The sequence below is a fragment of the Helicoverpa armigera genome, chromosome 28, assembly GCF_030705265.1.
Source record: "Helicoverpa armigera isolate CAAS_96S chromosome 28, ASM3070526v1, whole genome shotgun sequence".
Classification (NCBI taxonomy): Eukaryota; Metazoa; Arthropoda; class Insecta; order Lepidoptera; family Noctuidae; genus Helicoverpa; species Helicoverpa armigera.
In genome coordinates this window covers 6,600,233-6,627,054 of record NC_087147.1, presented here as the reverse complement: position 1 = coordinate 6,627,054, position 26,822 = coordinate 6,600,233, and the positions used below count along the sequence as shown (strand labels likewise).

At 39.6% G+C, this 26,822-nt stretch overlaps 2 protein-coding genes across 2 annotated transcripts in view; one reads left to right on the top strand and one right to left on the bottom strand.

Annotated features, from left to right (window-relative positions):
• Positions 1-26,822, top strand: part of LOC110371455 (homeobox protein 5) — a 58,535-nt gene that overhangs the window by 2,040 nt on the left and 29,673 nt on the right. The gene's annotated exons all lie outside the window — the stretch shown is intronic.
• On the bottom strand, positions 602-25,586 carry LOC110371469 (uncharacterized). The gene is made up of 5 exons (XM_021327749.3): positions 25,273-25,586; positions 14,852-15,080; positions 10,196-10,282; positions 8,801-8,881; positions 602-3,290 (listed from the first exon to the last, which is right to left on the bottom strand). The coding sequence occupies exons 2-5, from the start codon at positions 15,078-15,080 to the stop codon at positions 1,147-1,149; spliced, it is 2,541 nt and encodes an 846-aa protein (XP_021183424.3). The 5' UTR covers positions 25,273-25,586; the 3' UTR covers positions 602-1,146.

The following is a 26,822-nucleotide window of genomic DNA, read 5'->3' as shown; positions in this document are numbered from 1 at the left end:
TCGTGTGAAAAACTAAAAGTACTAACCTAATATTGTGAATACAATAATAACTACTTATTTACTTATTAGACATACCAGTAGGATATTAAGTAATCTTACCTATATTACCTTTTTCTTTAAGTAAACATTTGAAAATACATATATTATGACAAATACCCATAGTTACTGTTACAGCCTTTTTGTCGTCCCACTGCTGGGCTGCGGCCTCCTCTCACACGAAGAAGCATTGAGCATTAATCACCACGCTTGCTCAGTGCGAGTTGGTGATTTCAGACTATATGTATAGCCCAGGTTTCCTTAAGATGTTTTCTTTCACCTTTTTATCAGCCATTGGTGTCCAAAATATACTTAGTAGAAAGTACATACAAACTTAGAAAAGTTGCAATGGTACTTGCCTGAACCGGAATCGAACCCACACCCTCATACTCGAGAGGCTGGTTCTTTACCCACTATGCCACCACGGCTTTTCGCATACCAATAACCCATAGTGGATAAGCAATTTCACGATATAATATAATATAATTTACAGTGTAATCGTATTTCACGGTATTTCCAAGAACACAATAATAGCAAAGGTTATCTAAAGAGGCACTTTATTTAATCAGTTTTATTTCAACAACTAGTCAAGTAACTTATTAAAATATAATACATATGTATCATTAGTGAGGTAAACTTACAGTAACATTGAATGCAGTCTTTTGAGTAAAAACAAAATTTATTATTTAATAATTTCGAATATTTTTGTTACCTCCATCTTTCTGCCCTGTTTTTTTTTTAAAGAAATTTAAAGTGAAGGGAAAATTACATCAATACGAAGATTCTTAATTGTTTTCTTATTTTTTTGTATGTTTTAAATTTATACAAATTGGATATCAAAATATTTGGCGTCCATAGATCGCGACAACGCGTGGTTGCGACAACCTTATGACAATTCAAACGTTTGTCATACAAAACACGCATTAGTCCGCTTGTGTCCGAGAGGTAGTTTAATTCTGTTATTCTTATGGTATTTTCAATTTTTTTCACTGAGGTAGTTCACGTTTCATAAGCGTAAAACTGTAAAAGCCAAAACGCAGCACAATACAAAATGTCTATTACTTATTGTACAATACTTATCACTATCAAGCAATACTGTACATATTTGTTTCACATTTTCGACAGTTTCGCATAAATGAAGTCTAACTTTTGTGACAATGACCTGAACCATTCTTCCATTCGCGCTTCGTATGAACTGTTAGGTCGTATCGAAGGGTTAGAAGACAACCTATCATCAAGAAAACTTCTCATTGGAGGGCAGTTCTGATAACCCATGTTAACATTCGGAGGTGCCATTGGTCTTATCTCACTAAGTCCTGGTCTCACTATCGGTGGTTGCTGCATCCTCGAATCTTGGTAATTAGAGTCTTGACAAGCTGGCGAATATCGTCTCCCTTGAAAATAGGGATCAAAGTAATTTGGTGGCTGAAAAGAATTCGGTACACTGGATGGATTTTGCGAATTAATTTGCGGTCTTGGATTACTACCATGCATATCCGTAGGCTGTGGAAGCCTTTCAGATAGATTAGCAGGGTAATAAGTTCCACCAGTAGGCCTAACAAATTGATTGTCCTGACGTTGAGGTCGCATTTGACTGGCTTGATTTGCTGGTGTTGGTTTATGTTTTTCTGCGTTTTTATTTTTCCCTGCACTGTGGTATTCAGGTCTTTGTTCAATGTTATTCTGAGGCGCCGTAGGATGGATAAAGACTTGACCTGTACGTGGATCTTCTAAGAGGTAGCCTTTGATTTTTGGTCCATTTGTGGCACGTTCAGCTTGTGGCTTAGGGTTTGCAGCCTTAGCCGGCTCATAGGGTTTATTAGGCTTCGCAATGTTTTGTTGCCTGTCCTCACCTGCTCGCTCTATCGTTTCTGGCAATCTATCATGTCCAAATCGATGAAACGTTTCATACATATGTTGGGAATTTTGTGGATAGTGGTTACGAGGTGGAGCCTGTTCATTTAAATGTCTTGTTATCTGAACTTCTTGATTATCTGAATTTGGGAATCGTTGCGTGGGACTCGGTAAAGCATTAAGAGGATTTTGTGCCGGTACTAATGTATTTGAAGGTGTTTCAACAGGCAATGTGTTGCTAGGCTTATTTTGCGCAGTATTTTTTCCCTGTACTCTTTCATTGTACGATTTCTTGAATTTCTTTAATTCAGGTTCTTCAGATCTTGTGATGATAATTCTGTTCAGATGCTCATCTTTTTGAACGAGGACTTTGAAAGCTGATGAGTTCACGTCTTCAAGTGACTCTTGTGGTAGCTTAAAAGGTTCATTTGATACAGTCGGTGTGTGTTGAATTAAAGATCTCAAAGTATTTTCAGGATTAAATTTAGGATCTTGCGCAGGTACATAGATTTTCGGGTCTTTATTTGATTTGTCAGTGTTTAATGGATATGGATTAGAATTTTGCATTGATACTTTATAATTTTCAGGAGTTTTGTGAGGTTTTTCCTTCAAGATTCCATGTGTCACAGTTACGTTAATCAATCTTTGCGTGTCAGTAATTTTTTCATCCGCTTGTTGAGTGTTTTTATTTTGTTCACAGTCAGAAGGTCTTCCTATTTTATTTTCTTTATCGTTGTGAGGTAAGTTGTGATCAGGATCTTTAGATTTGGTGAATTCATTCACAGTTTTTTCAGATTGTATTGAAGTTACTGTATCAGCTTGGGTTGCAGGTATTTCATTAATATTATTTTTATCACCTTCTTCTTTACTTCTAGAATTTACTCCTTCTTCTCCATCACTCACATCAATCAGTATAGGAGATTTTGGCTCTTCCTTGATTGTAAATTCTAAACATTCAGACTCATGTTTCTGACTGGAACTTTCTAAAGAGTTGTTCGAAACATCAACAGTTTTATTCCCAGGTATATCTAAGAGAAGTTTAGCTAGTTCACCATGCGCTAGGGGATTCAAGAGTGTTTTATTGATACTTGAAGAGTAATTCTTATTATTGTTATCAATCATATCTATGATATTATTTATATCGTCCATAAGTATTGGTGATACTCTTTCTTGATGTCTATTTACATAAGTTTCCTTATTTTCTAAGGCATTGCTTGAATAATTATCGTTTTCATCAAGAGGTTCAGTCTTAATAGTTTTCAGTAATTTAACGTCATTTTCGTCCATTCCATTTGCTGAAAGTTTTCTTTTGAGTGTTGATTTTGGTGGGTAATCATTATTTAAAGGGTTTTCTTTAAGTTTTCCCTGATGATCATTGGTTGGATCTGATGTTGATGGGTCTGAAATAAAACAAATAAGACTAAATAAAATTAATATGTCATGGTTATAGGGCCTTCAACTTGAGATCGGAACGGGGAATCTAGAAAGCATCAATCTGACTTTGTATGTGAATCTTGGCCGAAATGGACTAGTGGTGAAAATCGACAAATCTCAAGCATGAGTAATGCTCATTCAATCTGTATGAGAAGACACATATCCAACTAGCTGTAACCCGCGGTTCCATTCGCGTCCTTTTGAACTACTTCCCGCTTCCGGATAAAAAGTCTCTGACCTTTCTAACACGCTTATATAAGCTTGGGCTGTATGTATGTATGTACATATGTAACGGAATCTTAAAATTTTAATTTGACCCACTTCCCGGTTTTCGATTAGGACGAAATTTGTGCACATTCTGAGTTTTGGTGACAATACTTGTCTAGCTAAGAAACGTCATTACATCCAATATGGCGGCCTCTCCAAGATGGCGGATTCGATATTTGAAATGCACCCCCACGATATTAATTGAAAGGGTACGCTGAATAGAATACGAAAAAAAAAATGACGTGACCTAAATCTAAAATGGTGGCAAAAATGTATAAAATAACAATAATAGTTTTAAAAACTAAGGGTTTCGACTAAAAGAGTAAGATTTCTTTGTGTATTTTTAGGTTGTAGATTATTTGTGTAGGTATGCCTTTTATCAAGATTAGTTCTGTAGGTAATTGTGGCGTGAAAGCACGACAGACAGAGATATTAGTAATGAAACTATTATAAGTAATCAATATTCTAACGACTATTAATATTAAAGTACACTAATTTTCAAATAGATTTTCGTTTATTTTCGTAACAAGCATTTGCCAGGGTAAGTACATTGTGATCCCAGTTTCTGAAATGGCATCGAGTTGTACTAATAAAACTCAAAAACGTTTATTCAAATTAGGCTGATAAATCAGCACTTTTCGAACGTCAAAAACAAAAGACAGCCCCCTAGACGTCCGCCCTTCACCACTTCCTATGTTTTTGCTGCGAAGAAGAAGTGGCGCAACAAACTCCCCAGCAACACGTGTCTGTGTGTTAGGTTGGTATTAGCAGACAACATACCTTAGTAAACTTACGCCTAGGTAGGGCACGCTATTACGATAGATGGCACATATCAATTTTGGGTAGGTACATTACCCAGTGACAGCGACGAGGAGCAATTTTTTGATGCCATTTATATATGACTTTATTAAGACTAATCTATCAAATTATGATTTGAAAAGAAACCTAAACGTCTCTTCCGTTCTAGTAGATCGCATTTTACCTTCCTTATGTATCTTCGCTCATCTATCTTTATTCCGTGGTATGAAACAAACAAATCATCATCCTCCGAGCCTTTTCCCAATCATGTTGGGGTCGGCTTCCAGTCTCACCGGATGCAGCTGAGTACCAGTGCTTTACAAGAAGCGACTGCCTATCTAACCTCCTCAACCCAGTTACCCGGGCAACCCAATACCCCTTGCTTAGACTGGTTAAAATTAAAAAACAAATAAACAAGGTATATGTAGTATAGAAGTTGGATAGATGTAGTTTAGAATCTCGCATGTGTAATAGATGCTGGCCTTGAGAGTTAATAAGGCAACGACCCAGTTGTATGACAAACATATATATGTTACCGGCCGAACCCGATTTTAGGACAAACCAGTTTTGCCTAGGCTCAACTAGTTCTTCCTATACGCGTTAGGATTAACTAGTATAGCCTAGTCCAAACTAATTTGTCCTAAGCCCGATAGGACGGACCAGTTTAGGCTAGGCAAAACTAGTTGATCCTAATATCAATACGCACACTCTAGGATAAACTGGTATGGCCTAGTCTAAACAATAAACAAATGTAGCGAGGTCGGAAAGTAACTGAACAAACATGTCAAGAACTGCAGCTACGCAACATTCTGTTGGATCAGGCCAAGGTTTTGTAAGATGCAGCTGCAACAAGAACTGTTCCACAAACAGATGCCAGTGCAAGAAGGCAATGATACTCTGCAATTCTAAGTGCCACCAAAGCAAACCGTAAAAAAAATAAATAACAATTTTAATTATTAACATAATACTCGTATGATTATTGCTCCTTAAAAAAAAAACAGTATTATTTGTTATAGTGTGATTGTTTGTATTACCAATCCATAACTTTTAACGACAACAATTTTAATTTGAGATTTGAGTATTGCTTCTATTAAAAAAAAAATACTTACCTATTATTTGTTAGTTAGCTACATATATGTAGTATGATTGTTCGTATTATCAATTTATCCATAACGACGAATCATTATAGTTTAATAAAGATGATTATTTTTCTAAACACGTTTATCCTAGAGTGTGCGTAAACTGGTCCGTCCTATCGGGCTTAGGACAAATTAGTTTGGACTAGGCTATACTAGTTAATCCTAACGCTTATAGGAAGAACTAGTTGAGCCTAGGCAAAACTGGTTTATCCTAAAATCGGGTTCGGCCGGTAACATATACATTGGCAAAATGATATGTCCCTGAAGAAGTTTGTTGACTAAACTAAAAATACAGCCGAACTTCAGTGCCCACCCGGTATGCTTTCCTGAATTAGTACCTAGGTACATAAAACATTTGAATCCTTGATCGAAATATCTTAATTACATACGGTAGCAATGTTTGTTGCACAAAGCTCCATTAAAGTTAAAGCCTCTTTAAATCTATTGCCGACTCTTTCTTTGTCAACAAGATAAAAAGTGTTAGTAATAGGAAGATTTAATGAAGCTTTATTCTATTCTATTCTATTCCTATAGCCTTGCTCGATAAAGGGGCTATCTAAAGCTGAAAGAATTTTTCAAATCGGAGCAGTAGTTGCTGAGATTAGCGCGTTCAAACAAACAAACAAACTCTTCAGCTTTATAATATGTATTAGTATAGATTAAAGTATAAATGTGAACATTCAAATAAAATGCAAAAGTGCTCGTTGGATATTTGCCAAATTGAGCGTCTCATCTAAAAACAAACACTATACTTTTTCTTAAAAGTCATAAACGATATTGCATAAAGAAAATAGGAACTTTATAAGTATATAACATTTGTTTTTCTTGGCATAGAAATATATACCAAGTTTTCTGGTTTCACTTGCTTCTATGAAACGTTGAAATGGCAAAGTAAATTATTACTGACTTACTGTGTAATGATTTAAAAGTAAAAATAAGTCTGTCTGTTGGGGTTTCAGGCCACAAATACTGAACCGATTAGTACTTTCATAGGTGTTCAATGAATTGACAGTTGATTAATTGATCGTGCTTTCCGAAATTCGGAGAAACTATCTGGTCTACTATCGATGGACTGACACCACGACGGCAATGAGGGCTACCGCGTATGAAATCGCCGCTAGAGGCGCTTGTGTAGCGTGAGGTCTTCCAAACGTCAAATGTCACTGTTTTTTTTACGCGCGCGGGTTTATATTTCTAATTAAATTAATATTGTGAATATTAAACAAATACTTTCGATTAATTATGACAAATATAGTTTACGGATCTATAAATGTCACTGCTTTGACACACTTTTATCTTTCGGAAACTTATGACCGCCTTTCTTTTTCGAGCAAAACGGCACTGCGCAATACTGTGGCATCGCCAATACGTTCACACTAGAGTTCTATTGTATTAAATATGATTTAATATAATCATCTAATGTATATAAAAGTTTTAGCGCTCATAATACGAACTTTGATTGCCATAGTTTAGGACCTCACGTTACAGTTGCGCCATCTGGTGAAACAAAAAACGGTAGCCCCCATTATCTTATGACCTATCGATCCTTGCGACTGATAGCCACGCGCTCCTCAAGACAATCCCATCTCCCGAGTCTTCTTTCCAACTATTTTGGGGTCGGCTTCCATTATAACCGGATACAGCAGAGTACCAGTGTTTTGCAAAGAGCGACTGCCTATCTGACGTCATCAACCCATTAACCCGAGCAACCCAATACCCCTAGGTTATACTGGTATCAGACAGACTTAATGGCTTCTGACTACCCGTAACGACTGCTGAAGATGATCACTGACAGCCGGGACCTACAGTTTAACGTGCATCACAAAACAGTCATTGGTGTCCAAGATATATGTACTTAGAAAGTACCTACATACCTTCAAACTTAGAAAATTTTCTCAAGGAAATAACTATCATTATGCCCAGTGCACACCGCTGGAAGCGCGTCGGGGCGCATTTGAAGACAACAATTTCAAACAAACCTTAACTACCTTGACATCATCCTCCGAGCCTTTTCCCAATCACGTTGGGGTCGGCTTCCAGTCTAACCGGATTCAGCTGAGTACCAGTGCTTTACAAGAAGCGACTGCCTATCTGACCTCCTCAACCCAGTAACCCGGGCAACCCGATACCCCTTGGTTAGACTGGTGTCAGACTTTCTGGCTTCTGACTATCCGTAACGACTGCCAAGGATGTTCACTGACAGCCGGGACCTACAGTTTAACGTGCCATCCGAAACACAGTCAATGGTGTCTAAGATATACTTAGAGAGTACATAAAAACTTAGAAAAGTTGCATTGGTACTTGCCTGACCTGGGATCGACCCCGCGCCCTCATACTTGAGGTTGGTCCTTTACCCACTAGGCCACCACGACTTTGACATACGGTCTACAAAATATGCGCGCGCATGCTCTTCGATGCTCTCGCTCGAACGGGTCATGCGAATTTATTTTTTGAAAACCGCATGTCAAGGTAGTTAAGGTTTATATTAAATTGTTGTCTTGAAATGCGCTCCGACGCGCTTCCAGCGGTGTGGGCTGGGCCTTATCAGAGTATACTTTGTCTTCTGCAAAAGTGAAGTTTTTTTATGTCAATAATAAACAGTGACATCACACATTTCAAAACAAGTGATCACCATATTCATTGAATTCACAGACGCTGAAATTCAGATTGATTTAAATCACCTGATTGAAATTCAGATTTTTAGGGCAGAAATGAAAACATACTTTGTAGACTTCGTTTTTTTTAAAAAAAAGTGGTGGTGGCCTAGTGGGTAAAAGACCAACCTCTCAAGTATGAGGGCGCGGGTTCGATCCCAGGCCAGGCAAGTACCAATGCAACTTTTCTAAGATTGTATTTACTTACTTTCTAAGTAAATCTTAGACACCAATGACTGTGTTTCGGATGGCACGTTAAACTGTGGGTCCGGCTGTCATTGAACACCCTTGGCAGTCGTTTGCGGGTAGTCAGAAGCCAGTAAGTCTAACCTAACCTAACCAAGGGGTATCGGGTTGCCCGGGTAACTGGGTTGAGGAGGTCAGATAGGCAGTCGCTTCTTGTAAAGCACTGGTACTCAGCTGAATCCGGTTAGACTGGAAGCCGACCCCAACATGGTTGGGAAAAAAGGCTCGGAGGATGATGAGACTTCGTTTTTGTAGATTTTGCATTGGCTTCTGTCAGTTTTTTATACTTGTCCCGAGGAAACTACCTCGAGCACATGGATAAAAAGTAGCCTACATTAGTCAAATAAATGTACATAATATGTATTATATTACCTTGAGTATTTGTTTGTAGACATCCGTTAGGCAAATTATTGTTCCACAGGGAGACGTGACCGGTTTCATTGGCAGTCGAAGCTGAAAAGTAAAGAAAACTAGAATAAAATAAATATTTTAGCGGGCTCCCATACAACAAACATTTTGGCTGTATTGTAGATAGTGATGCGGAACCCTTTGTTCAAGAGCCCGACTCGTGCTTGGCCAGTTTTATCGATTTTTCCTGGAAGCATAGAAAAGTTCTACAGGAAAAAGATGCCAATCGATAGTAGCATTGTCTCTGTCTAAAGCGTGTGCGGTGTCTATGATTATACAATTTATTCCAATCAAAGCTAAATTAACAGTATTGTTACAAGCTTGTTTCGTATCATAAGTCTGATAATATATTGGCATTGCACTTGCTCTGGCTTAAATTAGCTATTTAACGCGGTTTTACTGCTATTCACGTACATGGTGACACTCCCACATAATATTATTTGATTTATAACATGTTTGGACTTTAAAAGAAACTATGTTCCTTGAGTTTGTTTCGGCGTTTCTTCTCAGGGATCAGTCAGTTAGAAAATGCCGACCCCAGCGTTCTTAAAATGACGTGTAAAAGTGATGTTATGTCCAACTTGCAAAAATAAACGATTTAATTTCATTTCAGTACACATATCATGAAAGTAGAGGTGACAGCATATCAACATGCCTCAATCTGTCACTAATTTCTTCAATAGATTTGTAACCTTATCTAAATAGTGAAAGGTTGATGTTTGATTGGCAATGTTTTACAAATTGGAGTAGGTTGACTAGGGGCCCGATTCTCCTAAGTTAATAATGTCAAAATCGAATAGAAATTGAATCGCAATATGGCCGCGATAGCAGTTTTAACCATATCGGGCATTCTGCTACTAAAATAAGACCAATCGTATTCCAACGACATTCGATTGGTTTGTGATTGGTCTGCTATTTTGGTGATTTTGGTCTATACTGCAGTTTGCTCTACAATCATATTGCAATCGTAAATCATTTGCAGACAAAATGATTCATTATTAAATGACAGAAAAGGATAGAAACGTTTATTTCAATGAAAAAATAGCGGAATGCCACATACGCTTTAATCGTGTGTCGTGATTGGATGTCAGTCGAATGTGATCGTATGTCATCATCATGATCATCATCATCATCATCAGCCTATCGCAGTCCACTGCTGGACATAGGCCTCTCCAAGTGCACGCCACTGAGATCGATTTTCGGCTTCTCGCATCCAGCTCCTGCCAGCCGTCTTGCGCAAGTCATCAAGTCAGATCGTATGTCGCTTAAGTAAAATTAGGAGAACCGGGTCATTGGTTCTTTTCCTTCGACAAGACACAGCTACCCATTGGAAATACTACAATGGTAGGAATTACTCACATTGTCCAGGAGCGGTGCTGGCATTGGAGCCCATGACCCCATCATCATACATGGTGGCAATCCAAGTGTCTGCATCATCGTATTCATCTGTCAATGTGAAAAGTTTTTATTTCAGACATATTAGTACAGGTTCTTACAAAACTTCAGTAGGTAGGTGCATGGTTCTAAGGTCTGGGTCTTATGGAGAAGAATCTCCTCTATTGATAAAAACCATATTGTAGTACTATAGAATTGAAGGCCTATTAGGGTTCCATACCCGAAAGGGTAAAATGGGACTCTATTGTTTTCGCTCCTCTGTCCGTCCGTCCGTCTGTCACCAGGCTGTATCTCATTAAACAACAAATAGTGAAAACTAGAATTAAATAAATATTTTGGGGGGCTCCCATACAACAAACGTATTTTTTTTGTCCGTTTTATAAATGGTACGGACTCGCACTTGGTCGGTTTTTATCTTTACTTATATAATTAACACCAATGTTTGTAATTTTGTTGGTTTGTATATTGTATTTTCTAGTTTACTATTCTATCATTTATTTTGTGTATGTAGGTTAACCTGTAATTGGCGACTGTGTAAGTCCTGGTCATAACTGAATTTGTACTCTAAGCTTTATCTACACGAAGGCTGTTGGTAAACCCTTAATAAATAAATAAAGTAATTACGGATCTTTGTTCCTCTTTCAAAAAATACTGGATGGATTTGAATGAAACTTAGCAGAAATATCTATACTAATATTATAACAGTCTTACTTATAAACGTGAATTAAATAATAAGTTATACTCATAAAGTAAATAACCACTAGAGAGCGCACTCGCCAATTTCTTCTAAGAACACGACTCACCACTGCGGGCGGGGGGACGCGGCATAATCCGCGGCTACTATTGGTCAGTTCACGGTGGCTACTAAAGGATCGTACTGATCGTAGCCTTATAGTACGCGCAAAATCACTAACTTTTGGCGAGCGTCGGGGCACTGTATGCGCAGTCAAGTGGTTTTATAGTCTTTGGTTATACTTAAGGGGTGTTTAAGAAAAAATCTTACGTATAAACGTGGCTTAACTAAATAATTTTCGTAGCAATGTCTTATATGAGTTGTCAAATTAAGTAGCCTCACACCCTTGTTTAACCCGCTAATTAGCAAAATGGCTGGATTCTTACCAGCTGATTTTTTTTTCCGGTTTATTGGCAGCTCAACTTTTTAATTTTATATTTTACGGATGCCATTGTTGCCATTACACAACGTTTTGATGACAAATATTTTTTTAAGCTACCAACATTCAGGCAGTGTTGAGAAATTAGTATGTTTTTATGTCATTATCTGTTCATTACTTAAGACATGCTTAAGTAACGTTTATAGGTCAAAATAATTTAATCACTACCTTAAGTAGTAATTAGTTAAAACAATACTTAGAAGATGATTAGTTGATTTTTATAAGTAAGGCTGTATGTGTCTAAACACACTATGCCGAGGATACGCGACGGAAGTTCGGCATGATTACGCCTGCAATGCTATTTGAATTACTGGCGACACATTATGCCGAAATTACGTTGCGTTATAGCGTACAGCCGAACTTCAGTCGGGCGTAAGTTCAGCGGAAATTCGGCGGCAACATATTCTGTAGAAAACACATTATACGCGACCGAAGTTCGGTTCGACTGTCGACGGAGATCGGGAGCGGCGAGCACCGGGAGGCATGCCCCCGCCCGCGCCCCGCGTCAATTGCGCAACTGAACTTCTGCCGCGTAAGTTCGGCACTTATGGTGTGTCATATCAGGCGATTACGTTGGAACGTAAAATCAGCCGTGGAACTTCGGTCGCGTACGTTCGGCATAGTGTGTTTAGACACTAAAGCTGAAGAGTTTGTTTGAACGCGCTAATCTCAGGAACTACTGGTCCGATTTGAAAATTTCTTTCAGTGTTAGATAGCCCATTTATCGAGGAAGGCTATAGGCTACTTTTTATCCCGGTACGGGAAGTAGTTCCCACGGGATGCGGGTGAAACCGCTGGCAGAAGCTAGTAATATATAAAACGTCAATGACGTAAGGTTTCGGTGTGTCTAGCCGTGACCTAGCCACACTGGCGATCAATCTGTCTACGTAATAAGGGTGTGTTTAGAACAAACGAAAAGAAAAGCATACTTGCGCAGAATTACAGCATTATCTCCCCATTCAATCTATGGTAACATAAGCGACCCGCCACGGGTGCAATGCTGATACTAAATAAAGCATTTCTCCACTATTTAATGTAAGTATGTTATTATTATATCATAAACCTTCCTCTTCAAAGTTTTATAGATTTAAGCATACATAGGGATATAGGGCTGATAAAAAGGTGAAGGAAAACATCTTGAGGAAACCCGGACTATTTAGTCTGAAATCACCAACCCGCATTGAGCAAGCGTGGTGATTAACGCTCAATCCTTCTCCGTGTTAGAGGAGGCTGCAGCCCAGCAGTGGGACGATAAAAAAAGGCTGTAACAGTAACAGTAACAGGGATATAGGGACAGAGAAAGCGACTGTGTTGTCTTCTTGTTCCTCCTGCCCTGTTCCCAATTTTATTTGGGGTCGGCGCAATATGTCTTCCTCTTCCATTTTTCCCTGTCAATCGTCATACTGATACTCACTCCCTTTCAGGCAATCCATCCATCTTTTCTTAGGTCTTCCTCTTCCTCTCCCTCCATCTACATTCATACTTAGCACACACTTTGTTGCATGCGTATCATCCCTCCTCATTACATGCCCATACCAAGACAATCTTCTACTTTTTAGCTTTTCTGTAACTGGCGCTACTTTCAGACTTCCTCACTTAACCTGTGTCCGAAACTGCTAGGAAAGCTACACTAACCCGGGTTATAAAGGTTTTATTTTATCGGAGCACGGGATGGTTTTCCCACAGGTTGAGGCACATGCGCAGGTTACATGCATTTTAAAACGTGCGGGTCCAGCGACTCGCGTATGTACCAAAGCTACCCACTCGCGTGCTCTTATCACTTGCGCATGTTAACAATTTTTTTTTTCCGACGTCAAAAATCATCAAATGACCCCTGCCGCTGTGGGTTAGCAGCGGTGAGGGAGTGTCAGACTCTTACTGACTAAAAACCGTCGTGTTCCGTCATAGGCCTTTTATGTACCAGGGCCGCGGTATGTCTTTCGAACAGCCCGCAGCCCCGGCGCGCATGTTAAGTTACTCCTAGACGCGTCCTAAGATTGTTTCGTGTGCAGAAAGTTTATTAAACGTTTCGTCCTAGCTGACATTCGCAAATCGTATCGATCCCCCCGCTTTCCCCAGAAAATGGGCTGAGGTCAGACAGACAGACGCTTCATATAACATAATTGTTATAGAAAACATAGATATAGTGAGATATTGTGTCTGCGTAAACTGCAAGTCATAAGCACAGCGTCGGAAAATCTATAGCAGTGTTTTTCAAACTGTGGATGCTTCTGTAGTCGCCAGGAGTCGAAAAAAAAACCAGCCAAGTGCGAGTCGGACTCGCGCGCGAAGGGTTCCGTACCATTATTTATAATTTGGACAAAAAATCACTTTTCTTGTATGGGGGGCCCCCAAAATATTTATTTGATACTAGTTTTCAGTAATGTTTGTTATAGCGGCAACAAAAATACATCATCTGTCAAAATGTCAGCTCTCTAACTATCACGGTTCATGAGATACAGTCTAGTGACAGACGGACGGACGGACGGACGGACAGAGGAGCGAAAACACTAGGGTCCCGTTTTACCCTTTGGGTACGGAACCCTAAAAACTACTTCAGTAAAAAAGCAACAAAGATTATTAATAGTTATTTATTAATTAAGTAAGAGAATTTATCATATCCTTACTAATATTTTAAAGCTGAAGAGTTTGTTTCTTTGTTTGCTTGTTGCTGATAAAAAGCTTTGAACATTCATAACTAAGTATCTTTGAACAGGAAATCTTTAACAACTGTTGTTGAAGGATGCATGCAATCTTCAAATGTTGTGGTAAATGACAACAGTGACAACAGTGACTTCATCATCATCATCACGTATCAAATCAAATCATTTATTTGTGATACACAGGTACAATAATAGGTCTTAAATATAATAATATGTTCATGCCGTGATCTGCCACACATGGCATACAAATAGAAAAAGGAAAAAAAAAATACAAAGACAACTAATATTACACAATAACAAAAACAAAAGAGATGAGGACCAAGTTTAATATTGCAAATTATTGCCTAGTTTGACAAAAAAAATCATTGACACAGTAATAACAATTATCCATCAAAAAATTACATAATTTATGTTTAGAAATGTTTACATTCTCAATTTCTTTATATTTGGAATGTTCGTAAAACCTGATATTCTTCTCTGCATCAGAAATGCTCACGAAATGCCACGACATAACAAGATTTTGCCTTTAAAGTATTAAATAATAGTTTGTGTCATTGAACATCCTTGGCAGTCGTTACGCGTAGTCAGAAGCCAGTAAGTCTGACACCAGTCTAACCAAGGGGTACCGGGTTGCCCGGGTAACTGGGTTGAGGAGGTCAGATAGGCAGTCGCTCCTTGTAAAGCACTGGTACTCAGCTGAATCCGGTTAGACTGGAAGCCGACCAAAACATAGTTGGGAAAAAGGCTCGGAGGAGGAGGAGGAGGAATAGTTTGTTGTAACTCACCAGTAATATACTTCATTTCAGCTTTATAAGATGTCCAGTTGACGTTGGATTTTTCGTTGTTTTCCACTCGATTCCTAGTTATAGCTGGGTTCTCATTGGGATATGATACTAAAATTGTTTGCGCCGTAGGCTGTAACGTGACCCATGTTTGAGGCACACAAACATATTTCTCTATGTATGGATAAGGTAGCTGCAAGAATCTTACTACGAAGTATTTTTTTCCGGCCATCTGAAATACAGAAAAAAGTGTCAGTTTTTCTATGACATGCAAAATTAAACTCTGTTTTTTTTTAGAGAAGGCTCTTAAATAAATGTAAACAATTTTGATACGACTGTTTTTAAAGATAAAAATGTGGGTAAAAATCAATGTAAGTACTAAATAACAAAAATAACTCAAGTAGTTGAGCAATTATTTGAAGTGTAGTATTTTATTTTTAAAATTACCTATGAAGATTGTTTAGCTAAAGTCAAGTGTGTGATGTTGGGCTTGCCAACCTTCCGACAGGCAGGGTCCTTGATGAGGGTAGCCGTGTTATTCTATTCTATTTTTGTTTCTGGCAATCTCTGCCGTCGATGTTGATGTCGACGATTCTGCCACTGACAAGTGATATGAGAAGCAAGTAGGTACGATAACAATTTTAAAAACTGAAAGGAGAAAACTTTGCACTTATTGTAGAACTTGTTGCGTTAGTAGGACGGCACTGAAACAAACACATAAATAAACTTGATATATTGTTAGTACATAGAAGTATAAAACAAAACATATATATACACAGAAATAAAAAATAAAAATACCACAACCACATAGACAGTGGCCTAAATTGACCAAAGTCTACAATTTAATATTATTTTGGAGGATAAAGATCAATAGGATATGGATCAGTTCTGGAGAGGAAAATGTTAAAAGGGAAGGGAAGTTGATTGGTACAGGAATCTTTAATTTAATGAGGCGGTTATATAGGTCGAAGGATGAGGAGTTTATAGGGCAGCTGAAAAATATGTGCTCCAAGCTACCTTCATCCAATCCACACTCACAGAGAGACGAGTCCTGTACACGAATTTTGCGCAGAAAAACAGGTGTGCAGCAATGTCCTAACCGGATTCTGCTAAAAACCGATATCACGTGCTTAGGGAACTTTTTAAAATGGTAATACCAGGGCTTACTTTGAATTAAGGGTTGTATATTAAAAAAGTGTTTACCCTTTTTACTGCTGGAAACGTTCCAATACTCTTGCCATGCAGTCTCAAGATGCGCTTTTGGAAGGTTCAGCAGGTCATACCCTTGAAGGGAGAAGTGCGCAGGATCGGCTGTAACTGATGTGCAAGCATCTTTAGCCAGGGCGTCCACACATTCGTTACCCTTGATGCCACAGTGGCTAGGTATCCATACTAAATGGACCTCTTTTTGTTGGATGCTACAAGATAATAGGGACTTTTTAATGCTAAGGATTATTGGGCTTTGGAGTTTACTTTTAAATGGATTTTGGGAAAGGGCTTGTAGGCAGCTCAAGGAATCTGAAAAGATAACCCCTGAGCTGATATCGTGGGATTCAATGAACAGGCAAGCTTCCAATAATGCCACACACTCGCCTGTAAATACAGAGGACTCCTTTGGACATTTAAATTTTAAAATAATTTTAGAATTTTGATAGTAAACCGCAGCACCTGTGTTACTGCTTGATGTTAATTTGGAAGCATCAGTAAAAAACCTCTGAAACCCAAGCCATCGTTCTTCCACCACCGCATTGAAGGCAGAATTAGCCGAAGGGGACTTTTTGGAAATACCGACATTATAATATATTTTGGGAGTAAAACAGAGGACTTCATAAGAAAAGTTGAAGAGAGGTAATCTGGGGTATTGGGATATGGGGCAATTCAAATTTTGCAAATGGCGAAACGTTTTCAAGATGAGTGGTATTTCTTTGTGTTCCCAGTACTTGGAAGATCTGCATAGAGAATCTAACTCTTTAAGTTTAGGGATGAGGGGATGGAAACTTTTGGGATACACACGGCATAGAAATCGGGAAGCTAGATATTGCCTCCTCAGGGCTAAAGGAGGTTCGGCGCATTCTACCTGCAAGGCGTTGACGGGAGAGGATTTCATGCAACCTGAGATGATTCGAAGGCATTGAGACTGGAGCCTATCTAATACTGCCAGAGCACCCCTGTTGCAAGGGATCAATACAAATGAGCCATAATCTAAAATGCTGCGGACTAATGCGTTGTATATCAATTTCATGGTGTAAGGGTGAGCCCCCCACCATACACCAGAAAGGACTTTTAATATAGATATGACCCTTTCGCACCTTTTCACCAGGTAAGTTAAGTGCTCAGTACCAGTCAATTTAGAATCAAGGTAGACCCCTAAAAATTTAGCCTTCTTAGCAACAGGAACGCCCTGACCTTGGATTTTTATAGAGACCTGAGGGATCAGACGCTTCCGAGAGAAGATTACAACCGAGCTTTTTGGAGCAGATAGTGTTAGACCACGATCTAGAAGCCACTGGTGCAGAGAGTCCAGAGAAAGGCAGAGTGATGAAGCAGCGTCCACAATTGAAGCATTGGTTACATAGAGCGCCAGATCGTCGGCGTATTGCAAAATGCAGCAGTCTCTGTTTAAACAGGAACCAATGTCAATTGTGTACAGGTTGTACAGTAATGGGCTAAGTACAGAGCCTTGGGGAAGACCCTTCCATACGTATCTTTCCTCAAATACCTCACCCTGCACCCTCAGCACCAACGACCGCGACATAAGAAGTCCGCATATGGCTTGTATCATCTTGACCGGGAGACTCAGCTCTTGCAGTTTCTGCCTGAGAATGGGAAGAAGGACACTGTCATATGCGGAGGAAATATCTAGGAAGGCGGCTACAACCGATTCATTTTTGGAAAAGGCTGTACGAACATCAGTAACTAATGTTGCCACGCTGTCCATTGTGCCAAGACCCTTCCTAAAGCCAAATTGATGGCTCGGCAGTAAGTCTCTAGATTCGACCAACCACTCAAGTCTATTTTTAATCAGATGTTCAAATAATTTGACCAAGACCGAGGACAATGCAATTGGTCTAAGGCCATTCGGATCATCAACATTTTTGCCGGGTTTCAGAAGAGGAATAATGATTTGAATTTTCCATTGATCAGGAACCCAACCAGAAGAGTAACAGTAATTTATAATGTTTAGAAAGTATGATTTTGCGTTTGAACTAGCATGAACTATAAATGAATACGGTACGCCATCAATGCCCGGGGCAGAGTCCCGAACATGACGAAGCACCGCATTCAATTCATCCATTGTAAATGGTTCGTCCAGAGGGTCATCCACTACACCCACAGGCGGGTGATCAAATTCTGTAGGCAAAGGGACGTAGGCTGGAGCAATTTTATTAAAAAAGGATTCAGCGGTTTGTCTAGTAATGGGGGAGGATATTGATGGAGAGCACCCACGTCTGAAGCGGTTTATGCTCTTCCATACTGCGGACACTGGAGTGGAGGGAGAAAGAGAGGTGCAGAACTTAACCCAACCACGACGTTTCTTCTTACGAAGAAGCCGTTGGGATCGGGCATAGACTCGTCTGTACTGTAGTAAGTTTTCGTTGTTCATCGCTCCATTGTACCGTTTTTCGGCTTCTTTACGTTCTCGAATCGTGGCTGTGCAATCTGGATCCCACCACGGAGGTGATGGAATTATACTTTTGGCACTGTTACGCAGGGGGAATGTGGAATCAGCACTGGAGGTTATAGCTGACACGAATGCCTCATAACAGCTCTTAGCATGGTGGTGACCAGAAGAATGAGGGAAAGCAGAAGTTAAATTTGGAAGAAGACTAATTTTCTCCTCCAATAGAGAAGCAAACCTTGACCAATCCGGTTTAGATAGGTTGTACTTCAGAAGTGGAGGAGAACTTTTCTCTAGATAAGTTTTATTTAATAAAGTAACAACAATGGGGTAGTGGTCGCTACCATGCGTAAGAGCAGTACATTCCCAATGGAACGATGCCGCCAACTCTACAGAACAGAATGTGAGATCTACACAACTCTTTTGTTGCCCAGGAAGGGATCTACGGGTAGGACAACCATCATTTAAGATGCACAGGTTTAGGTCATCGAGGATTTCTACTAAACCTTCCCCAAACGCATCACAACGGTTGGAGCCCCACCTAAAGTGGTGGCAGTTGAAATCTCCCATAGCTAACATAGGCCCATCTACATTATTAAACACGTTTCTTAGTGAGGCTAAAAAATTTTGACGGGGGTGGGAGATATAAATAGACATTACTGTTATGCCCTCGAATTTAGCTGCAACAATGTTCAACTCACCATCCAGAACCGGAAGGGAGAGGGTCGAGAGTGGTACTCTATTGTTAATGAGGAGAGCCGACCCTCCATATCCATCAGACCTATCACATCTCAAAATATTAAAGTGTGGCATGCGAAAGGTAAGGCTCGGGGTAAGCCAAGTCTCAGCGATGGAACAAGCCAAGGGCTTGTATTTATTGAGAAGGAATATGAGGTCATGCTTCTTATGAAACACGCTCCTCACATTCCACTGTAGGAATACCTGGCGAGGCGCCATTCTTAATATTTAGTAGGAGAGTAACAAGTTGATGGGCGACGTTGGACGGTATTTCAGAATTATTTGAAAGGATAGTTGTAAGTACTTTACTAAGAATTTCAATAATAGGAGATAAATGATTGGAACCAGCGAAAGGGTTATTTAGGGCGCAGCCATTAGGCTGTGAAGGTGGAGGAGAATTTATAATGTTCTGATGAGCAACTTTGTCGTAAGAAGGTGAGAGGGGAGCGTGGGTCTTCGGCTTTAAGAAAACTGTTTTGCGGTATGACTGAGATGATGATTTTGCAGCATTTGCATAATTGCGAGAAACAGGTGGGATTGTTTTGCTGACCTCAGCATATGAAAGTGATTTCTCAGCCATGATATTCTTTATAGCTTTCTGTCTACCAAGCTCCGGGCATGACTTGCTATTCGCATAGTGATTTCCAGAGCATAGTACACAGAAGGCCTCGCCCTCAGAAATGTTGCAACCATCACCAGGGTGATCGTGGCCACATTTACTGCAGCGTGGTTTCGAGCGACAAATAGACTCCACGTGACCGAACCTGCAGCACTTGCGGCACTGGATGGTGGGGTAGACATATTGGGAAACTGGAAGAGAAGTATAACAACAGTATATCCTTGTTGGTAGGACTTGGCCATCAAAAGTAATGACACAAGTTTCGGTAGGCTTAAATTCAGCTATGCCATCTCTAAAGATTTTCCTGCTAATACGACGAACCTTAAGAATTTGTCCACATCCAGAGGGCACAGTGAGGTAATTCATTGCTTCTTCTTCTGTGAGGTCGGTAGGCACACCAGTAACCACACCCATGCGGGTTATGTTAAATGTGGGAATCATGGCAACATAACTATTTTTTGAAAGAATTCCATTTATTAGAAATGAATTAGCATCCTGAGGGGATGAAAATTCGACAGAAACTCTGTTCCTACCTACTTTCTTGACGCCATCACGAACTATGTTACCAATTCTGTTGTTCACCAAGAACATGCCAAAAGTTACAGGGTGTAATGTGGTACCTGCATTAGGCTGGGACTCCAAGCGTGAGACATGTACGATGAACGGAGCTTTATCGGTGGCAGAGTATCTATTGCGACCTATTTGGTTTCTCTGCTGCTTAGACGGAATGTGATTCGGCGCATTGTTTTCATCTCCAGAACGTTTCCTACCGTTCTGGTGAGATGAGGATTGGGAATCGGAATGGGACGGGATTTGGGAATCCGCGATGCTGCAAACAACATCTGCGAATTGGGAAAGTGGATAGTTAGGGGATGGCGGCGCAAGAGAGATGTCAGGCGGATCAGGGTCAGGCGGTTTATTGCGGTCCATATTAGTAAGACTTACTTAAATTGGCGGAAAAAAAACGTTCACACACAGAAACACACACAAGGACAACACACAAAAACAAAAACAAGTCACAAAAAGGCACTAAATCACTCAAAATAAACAAAAATTCTAGACACACGTGCTAACCAGAAACACTCTGTGGCGAGAATCGGGTAGCCGTGTTAATAAAACAACAGAACTAAGTACATGTCTAGGTATAGTCAAGGCAACCAATACCTACAAAGAAGTGCACCCTTTATTGAATATACTACGCTATTTATACAAAGGAAAAGCTACGTACGAGGCATTCCTATCGACTACTTATCTTAACATTATCAATACTGAGTAATCACTACGTGATCATGGACCACACCACACTATGAAGTTTGTTTAGCATAAGTCAAGTGCATACTGCAATGGGGTCTAGTTGTTTATGTTTCAAACACGTACGAAAGAACTTAACTTACTTTGTTAAATTCCAAAAGAATTGTTTATATATTCAGTTTGTTGGAACGAGGTAACTTGGGACCTGTTACAGGTCAGTTTAAAAAACTCTAACAATGTTACTTAAATCCTGCCTATTTGCTACTTTTTATCCGTATGCGGGGAGTTGCCTGAGGGAGGGAGTGAAAACGCTAGTGGAAGCATAAGAAACCGGCCAAGTGCGAGTCGGACTCGCGCATGAAGGGTTCCATACCTATTTATAAAACGGACAAAAAAATCACGTTAATATAATAAATATTTTGGGGGGCTCCTATACATTGTTGAATATTGTTGTAATGGAGCTCCCCAAAATATTTATTTAATTCTAGTTTTCACTATTTGTTGTTATAACGACAACAATAATACATCATCTGTGAAAATTTCAGCTCTAACTATCACGGTTCATGAGATACAGCCTGGTGACAAACGGACGGACGGACAGAGGAGCGAAAACAATAGGGTCCCGTTTTACCCTTTGGGTACGGAACCCTAAAAAGTAGCTACCCACTTATAAGTAGGTACATAATGTTTTTATGAGTTACTTTAGCATATTCAAAACATATACGATAAAAGCACTTTCTCAGTACTATCTTTCTTATGCCCATGGATGATAAAAACCGACTTCCAAAAACACTAAAACGCCAAAAAAAACTAATTTTAGGTGCATCGGCCTAGAAGTCGGTGTCTAATGGAAGTCCTTAAGTTTAGTTAATTTTGCCACCGACTTCTAGGCCGATGCACCTAGCACCTAAATTAGTTTTTTTTTTTTAATAAAAAGTTTTTTATTTTTAGTTTTTCAGTGATAAGAATAGTTGTCACTATTCACATAACTGGAAAGTTCTCATCAATACGAATAATACAAGCCCAAACACGAGGTAGTTTACATATTCGGATGTCGAGTTCCCTCGACCTTCTCTGGTCTCCATCATCAGGTCAGCTCAAAACATTCACTGTTGAATAGTGCTATCAGGCAAACACCTGAGTGTCAAGTTTTCACCCTATGTATGTTTCAACTTTCGAAAGTTGCCCTCGATTTCTCAGGGTTTCCACCATCAAGTCCTGACCTGATGATAGTGGGACCGCCTTAGAAGTATACGCTATCAAACAAAAACAGAATCATCAAAATCGATTAATAAATGGCTGAGTAATCGCATAACAAACATACAAAAAAAAATACGGTCGAATTGAGAACCTCCGGTTTTTGGGAAGTCGGTTAAAAAACTAGCGGAGACGAGGAACGTAACTAAACTAAACGAAACTAGCGGAGAAGGAGCAAACAAACAAACTCTTCAGCTTTATGATCTATACTAATATTATAAAGCTGAAGAGTTTGTTTGTTTGTTTGAACGCGCTAATCTCAGGAACTACTGGTCCGATTTGAAAAAAAAATTCAGTGTTAGATAGCCCATTTATCGAGGAAGGCTATAGGTTACTTTTTATCCGGGTTCGTGCAAAGGTTCCCACGGGATGCGGGTGAAACCGCTGGCAGAAGCTAGTATTAGTATATATATGTATGTTCAGCCTTTTCGTCGCAAAAGCTTGACACAGAGGTTAACGACCTCAGATACTGACTAAATGATCAGCGCAATTTACTACGCAATACCTATGTCATATATATATATACATATAATAAATCTGTAAAAAAGTGTGTCTGTACATTGAATCTATTTAAAAAAAAATAATTGGGTGGGGTTTAGAAACACTAATGGAACACAAATCCAAAAAAAAAAATTTTGTCTGTATGTCTGCATGTCTGTATGTCTGTATGTCTGTATGTCTGTTTGTTTGTACACGCTAATCTTCCGAACTACTGAACGGATTTCAATGATTTTTTCTTTGTTGTATCAGTATTAAGCCTGGTCAACATATAGGCTATAATTTATCTTCGAAACTTGAAGACCTGATGCGGAACACCAACAGACCAACAAAACTATAAGAGATACAAAAATGGTGCCATGGCAAAAATTGTTTCATATGATGAGCATTTTCAGCTGAGATAATAAATTTTAAGATCTGGAACACCTGATGTGGAACCCCAAGAGCCCAGCTTCTCTGTACCATATACAGGTATGACGTTTTAGCAAAAGTTGTTCAATTTGATAAGCACTTTCTATTGACTTATACAAATTGAAGATCTAAAACACCTGATGTGGAACTCCAGGGGCCCAGCTAGACTATAGCATATAGAGGTATGACGTTTTATCAAAAGTTGATCAATTTGATAAGCACTTTCTATTGACTTATACAAATTGAAGATGTAAAACACCTGATGTGGAACCCTAGGAGCCCAGCTAGACTACAGCATATAAAGATATGACGTTTTAGCAAAACTGGTTCAATCTGATAAGCACTCTCTATTGACGAAAAAACTTCGAAGATCCGGAACACCTGATGTGGAACTTCAAGAGCAATACTACACTGTCTTGAAATGTATAGAAATGAATGTTATGAAATAGGTATGGTGAATCAAAAAAAGTAATTAGTCCTTCTTTTAGATAACCCTAAAATAATGGACACGTATTTTTTCTTTTGTCCTTCTCACAAACAAATAATAACGAAGATTAACACGCTTGAATTTTGTGTTAAGTCACTGCTTAGTACAAATTTTACATACCTAGACGTTGCGTCACGAGCCCCCACTCTCCGAATTTGTTGCGTTATATCTCATTATTATTTTGTGTGTCTCTTCCAGACCTCGGGACTACAGAGTTCCAAATTTTTGGGAGGCAAACGTGGGGCCGAAGCCAACACGCTGAAGCCCTTTTGAGACAATGAAATGGAGACACAAAACCGACGATTACCCCTTTATACACTATAGGAATGTACCCAAGGACTATCGGTTCAGTGCTAAACTATTGCTAACTATGGATGAAAACTACTTGGGCTATTGTGATGGCATGCTAAGGGTCAATTCCCACTGAAAGAGCAGCGGCCGGCAGCGGCCGTAAGAGCACGGAAAATGTAAGAGCGCGGCGCGGCGCGGCCCAGCGCGGCGCCGCGCGGCCCGCCGCGCTCGCGCTCAATCCCTTGCAATTACGGCCGCTGCCGGCCGCTGCTCTTTGAGTGGGAATTGACCCTAATGGACTAGGAATGGGGAAACTACGCGAACTATGGCACCTGCCGATGATAATGTGTAAGATACATGTAAAAATGGCAGGTGGAGACTCGCCAGCTCATTTACTGGGCCCCCGGGAATCAGTCACTGAATAGTAACAAGAGGGCAACAGGGACATGAGCGGCTGAAGGGTTAGGATACCTCGGCGGATTTTAAACGCAGATTACGCGCTCCCTGTGGGTCACTTACCACGAGGCACCTATCCTCCGAGCAGGGCTACTAACCCTGTTCTAGCGACTCCACTCTGGACGGCCAAGCCAAGCCAGAGGCGTGAGACCTACCCCCGTCATGGTTCACTCCGACCGGCCGGAGATTGGGGACAGTATACTCTCCCTGGAGAACTCAGTATATATAGCCCCGCGGGGTCGCTACTCCCCGTCATCAGCCTCAGATGTCCTGCGGTGCTTATATCTCATTATTATTGTCGTTATTATCTCAAGAGCCTTTGTCCCAATTATGTTAGGGTCGACTTCCAGTCACGATGCAACTGAGTACCAGTGTTTTACAAGGAGCGACTGAATTCAATATCAGATGATTCAGATCTTTGATTTTGCTGACCCCGTAGTCGCTGGCATAAGGGACAGGATCCGCGTACGAAGTCGCGGGCAGAAGCTAGTTATAAATAACTTTTAAGATTTTGCCAGTGATCGAAATTACAGCTTTTGACGAAGTTCAATATCATCATCTGCCTAGCCTTTTTCTATCTAGGTACGTTAGGGTCGGCTTCCAGTCTGATAGGGTCATGGCAAGATCACGAAGAGTCACCCATCCAAGGGCCGACCGCGCCATGCGTTGCTTAACCTTATGATCGATCGACCCACGCGGTTTTGAGTCAGCCACGAGCTTTTCAAAAATAAATCATCAATCAGTAGCTATATAAGCTTTAGATAGCCAATTAGAAATATGGTGTCTCTTTACAATACCTTTTATAAACAAAACTGCATTCCAGTCAGTTCATTCGTTTAGGAGGTCAATATCACAGACGCACACTCATATAAACATACACATGTAAACATACAACTTTAGACACCGGTCAGACATAAAAAAACAATCGCAATTCATTCAAAATTATACACAAAACTTAAAATTCAATGTAGGTACTAAAAGTCACTTTATCTTAAAAAAGATAACTTTAAAATTATGCTCTTGTTTCATAACAACGAATAATGTTAATTTATAGTGATTTTTATTAAAGTTTTAATGAAACACAGCGCTTAAGCCGGCAGTTTCGCGACGACTGACGTTCCCATCATACGAATCCTGTGACCATACTATGTACCTATTTCTAAATCTCAAAGTGACTTTAGCACAACAAGAATGCAACCGAAAAACAACCAAATACCTAAGGGAATAAGGTAGAGAATAGCAGTTAGCAACGCGTCTGCGTATTTTACTAACACGTCAGAAATGGGAGCGTGCTTTCAAATTTCAGTACATTTCATCAGAAAGGTTTGTGTTAATGAAAAACAAAAAAAAACTATTCTAAGGTGCATCGGCCTAGAAGTCAGTGTCTCAAAGTGACTTTAGCACAACAAGAATGCAACCGAAAAACAACCAAATACCTAAGGGAATAAGGTAGAGAATAGCAGTTAGCAACAAACGTCTGCTTATTTTACTAACACGTCAGAAATGGGAGCGTGCTTTCAAGTTTCAGTACATTTCATCAGAAAGGTTTATGTTAATGAAAAACAAAAAAAACTATTCTAAGGTGCATCGGCCTAGAAGTCAGTGTCTAAAGGATGTACCTAAGAATAGTTTGTTTTTGCTTTTCAGTGTTTTTGGGAGCCGATTTTGTATATTGGAAAAAAAAAAATTAGAAAGTTCTCATCAATACTATTAATATAAGCCCAAACACGAGGTAGTTCACATATTCAGTTGTCGAGTTCCCTCGACCTTCCCTGGCCTCCATCATCAGGTCAGCTCCAAACCTTCACTGTTCTAAAGGTCTCTGATCAACTGCTTAAACAATTGTTTGTCCTATTGGTATGCCGATAAGCTTTGAATTGATGAATCAGTCATGTTGTTTGTATCTTATTTATAAATAGATCTGACATAAGCACTAAGCAGTCTGGACTATATAAAATGGGTCGATTTTTTTTTGGTAAAACTGCACCTATCACGGTCGTTTTAAGGATTTTATTTATATGTACTTAGATATTGTATTTTATAGTAGTGTTCCAATTAAATGTTTAGAATGTAGTATGTTTCTGTTTCTCCTGACTTTAGTACTGGGGCCCGATTCTGCTAATTTTACTACGATTCACATCCGACTGAGATCCAATCACGACTCAATTACGATTGAAGCGTATATGGCATTCCGCTATTTTTTCTTATAAATAAACGTTTTTATCTGTTTCTGTGATTCAATTATGAATCATATTGTCTGCAAATTATTTACGATTTCAATGTGAGTGTAGAAACAAACTACCGTATAGACCAATCGCAAAGCAATCGAAGGTCATTGGTACACGAT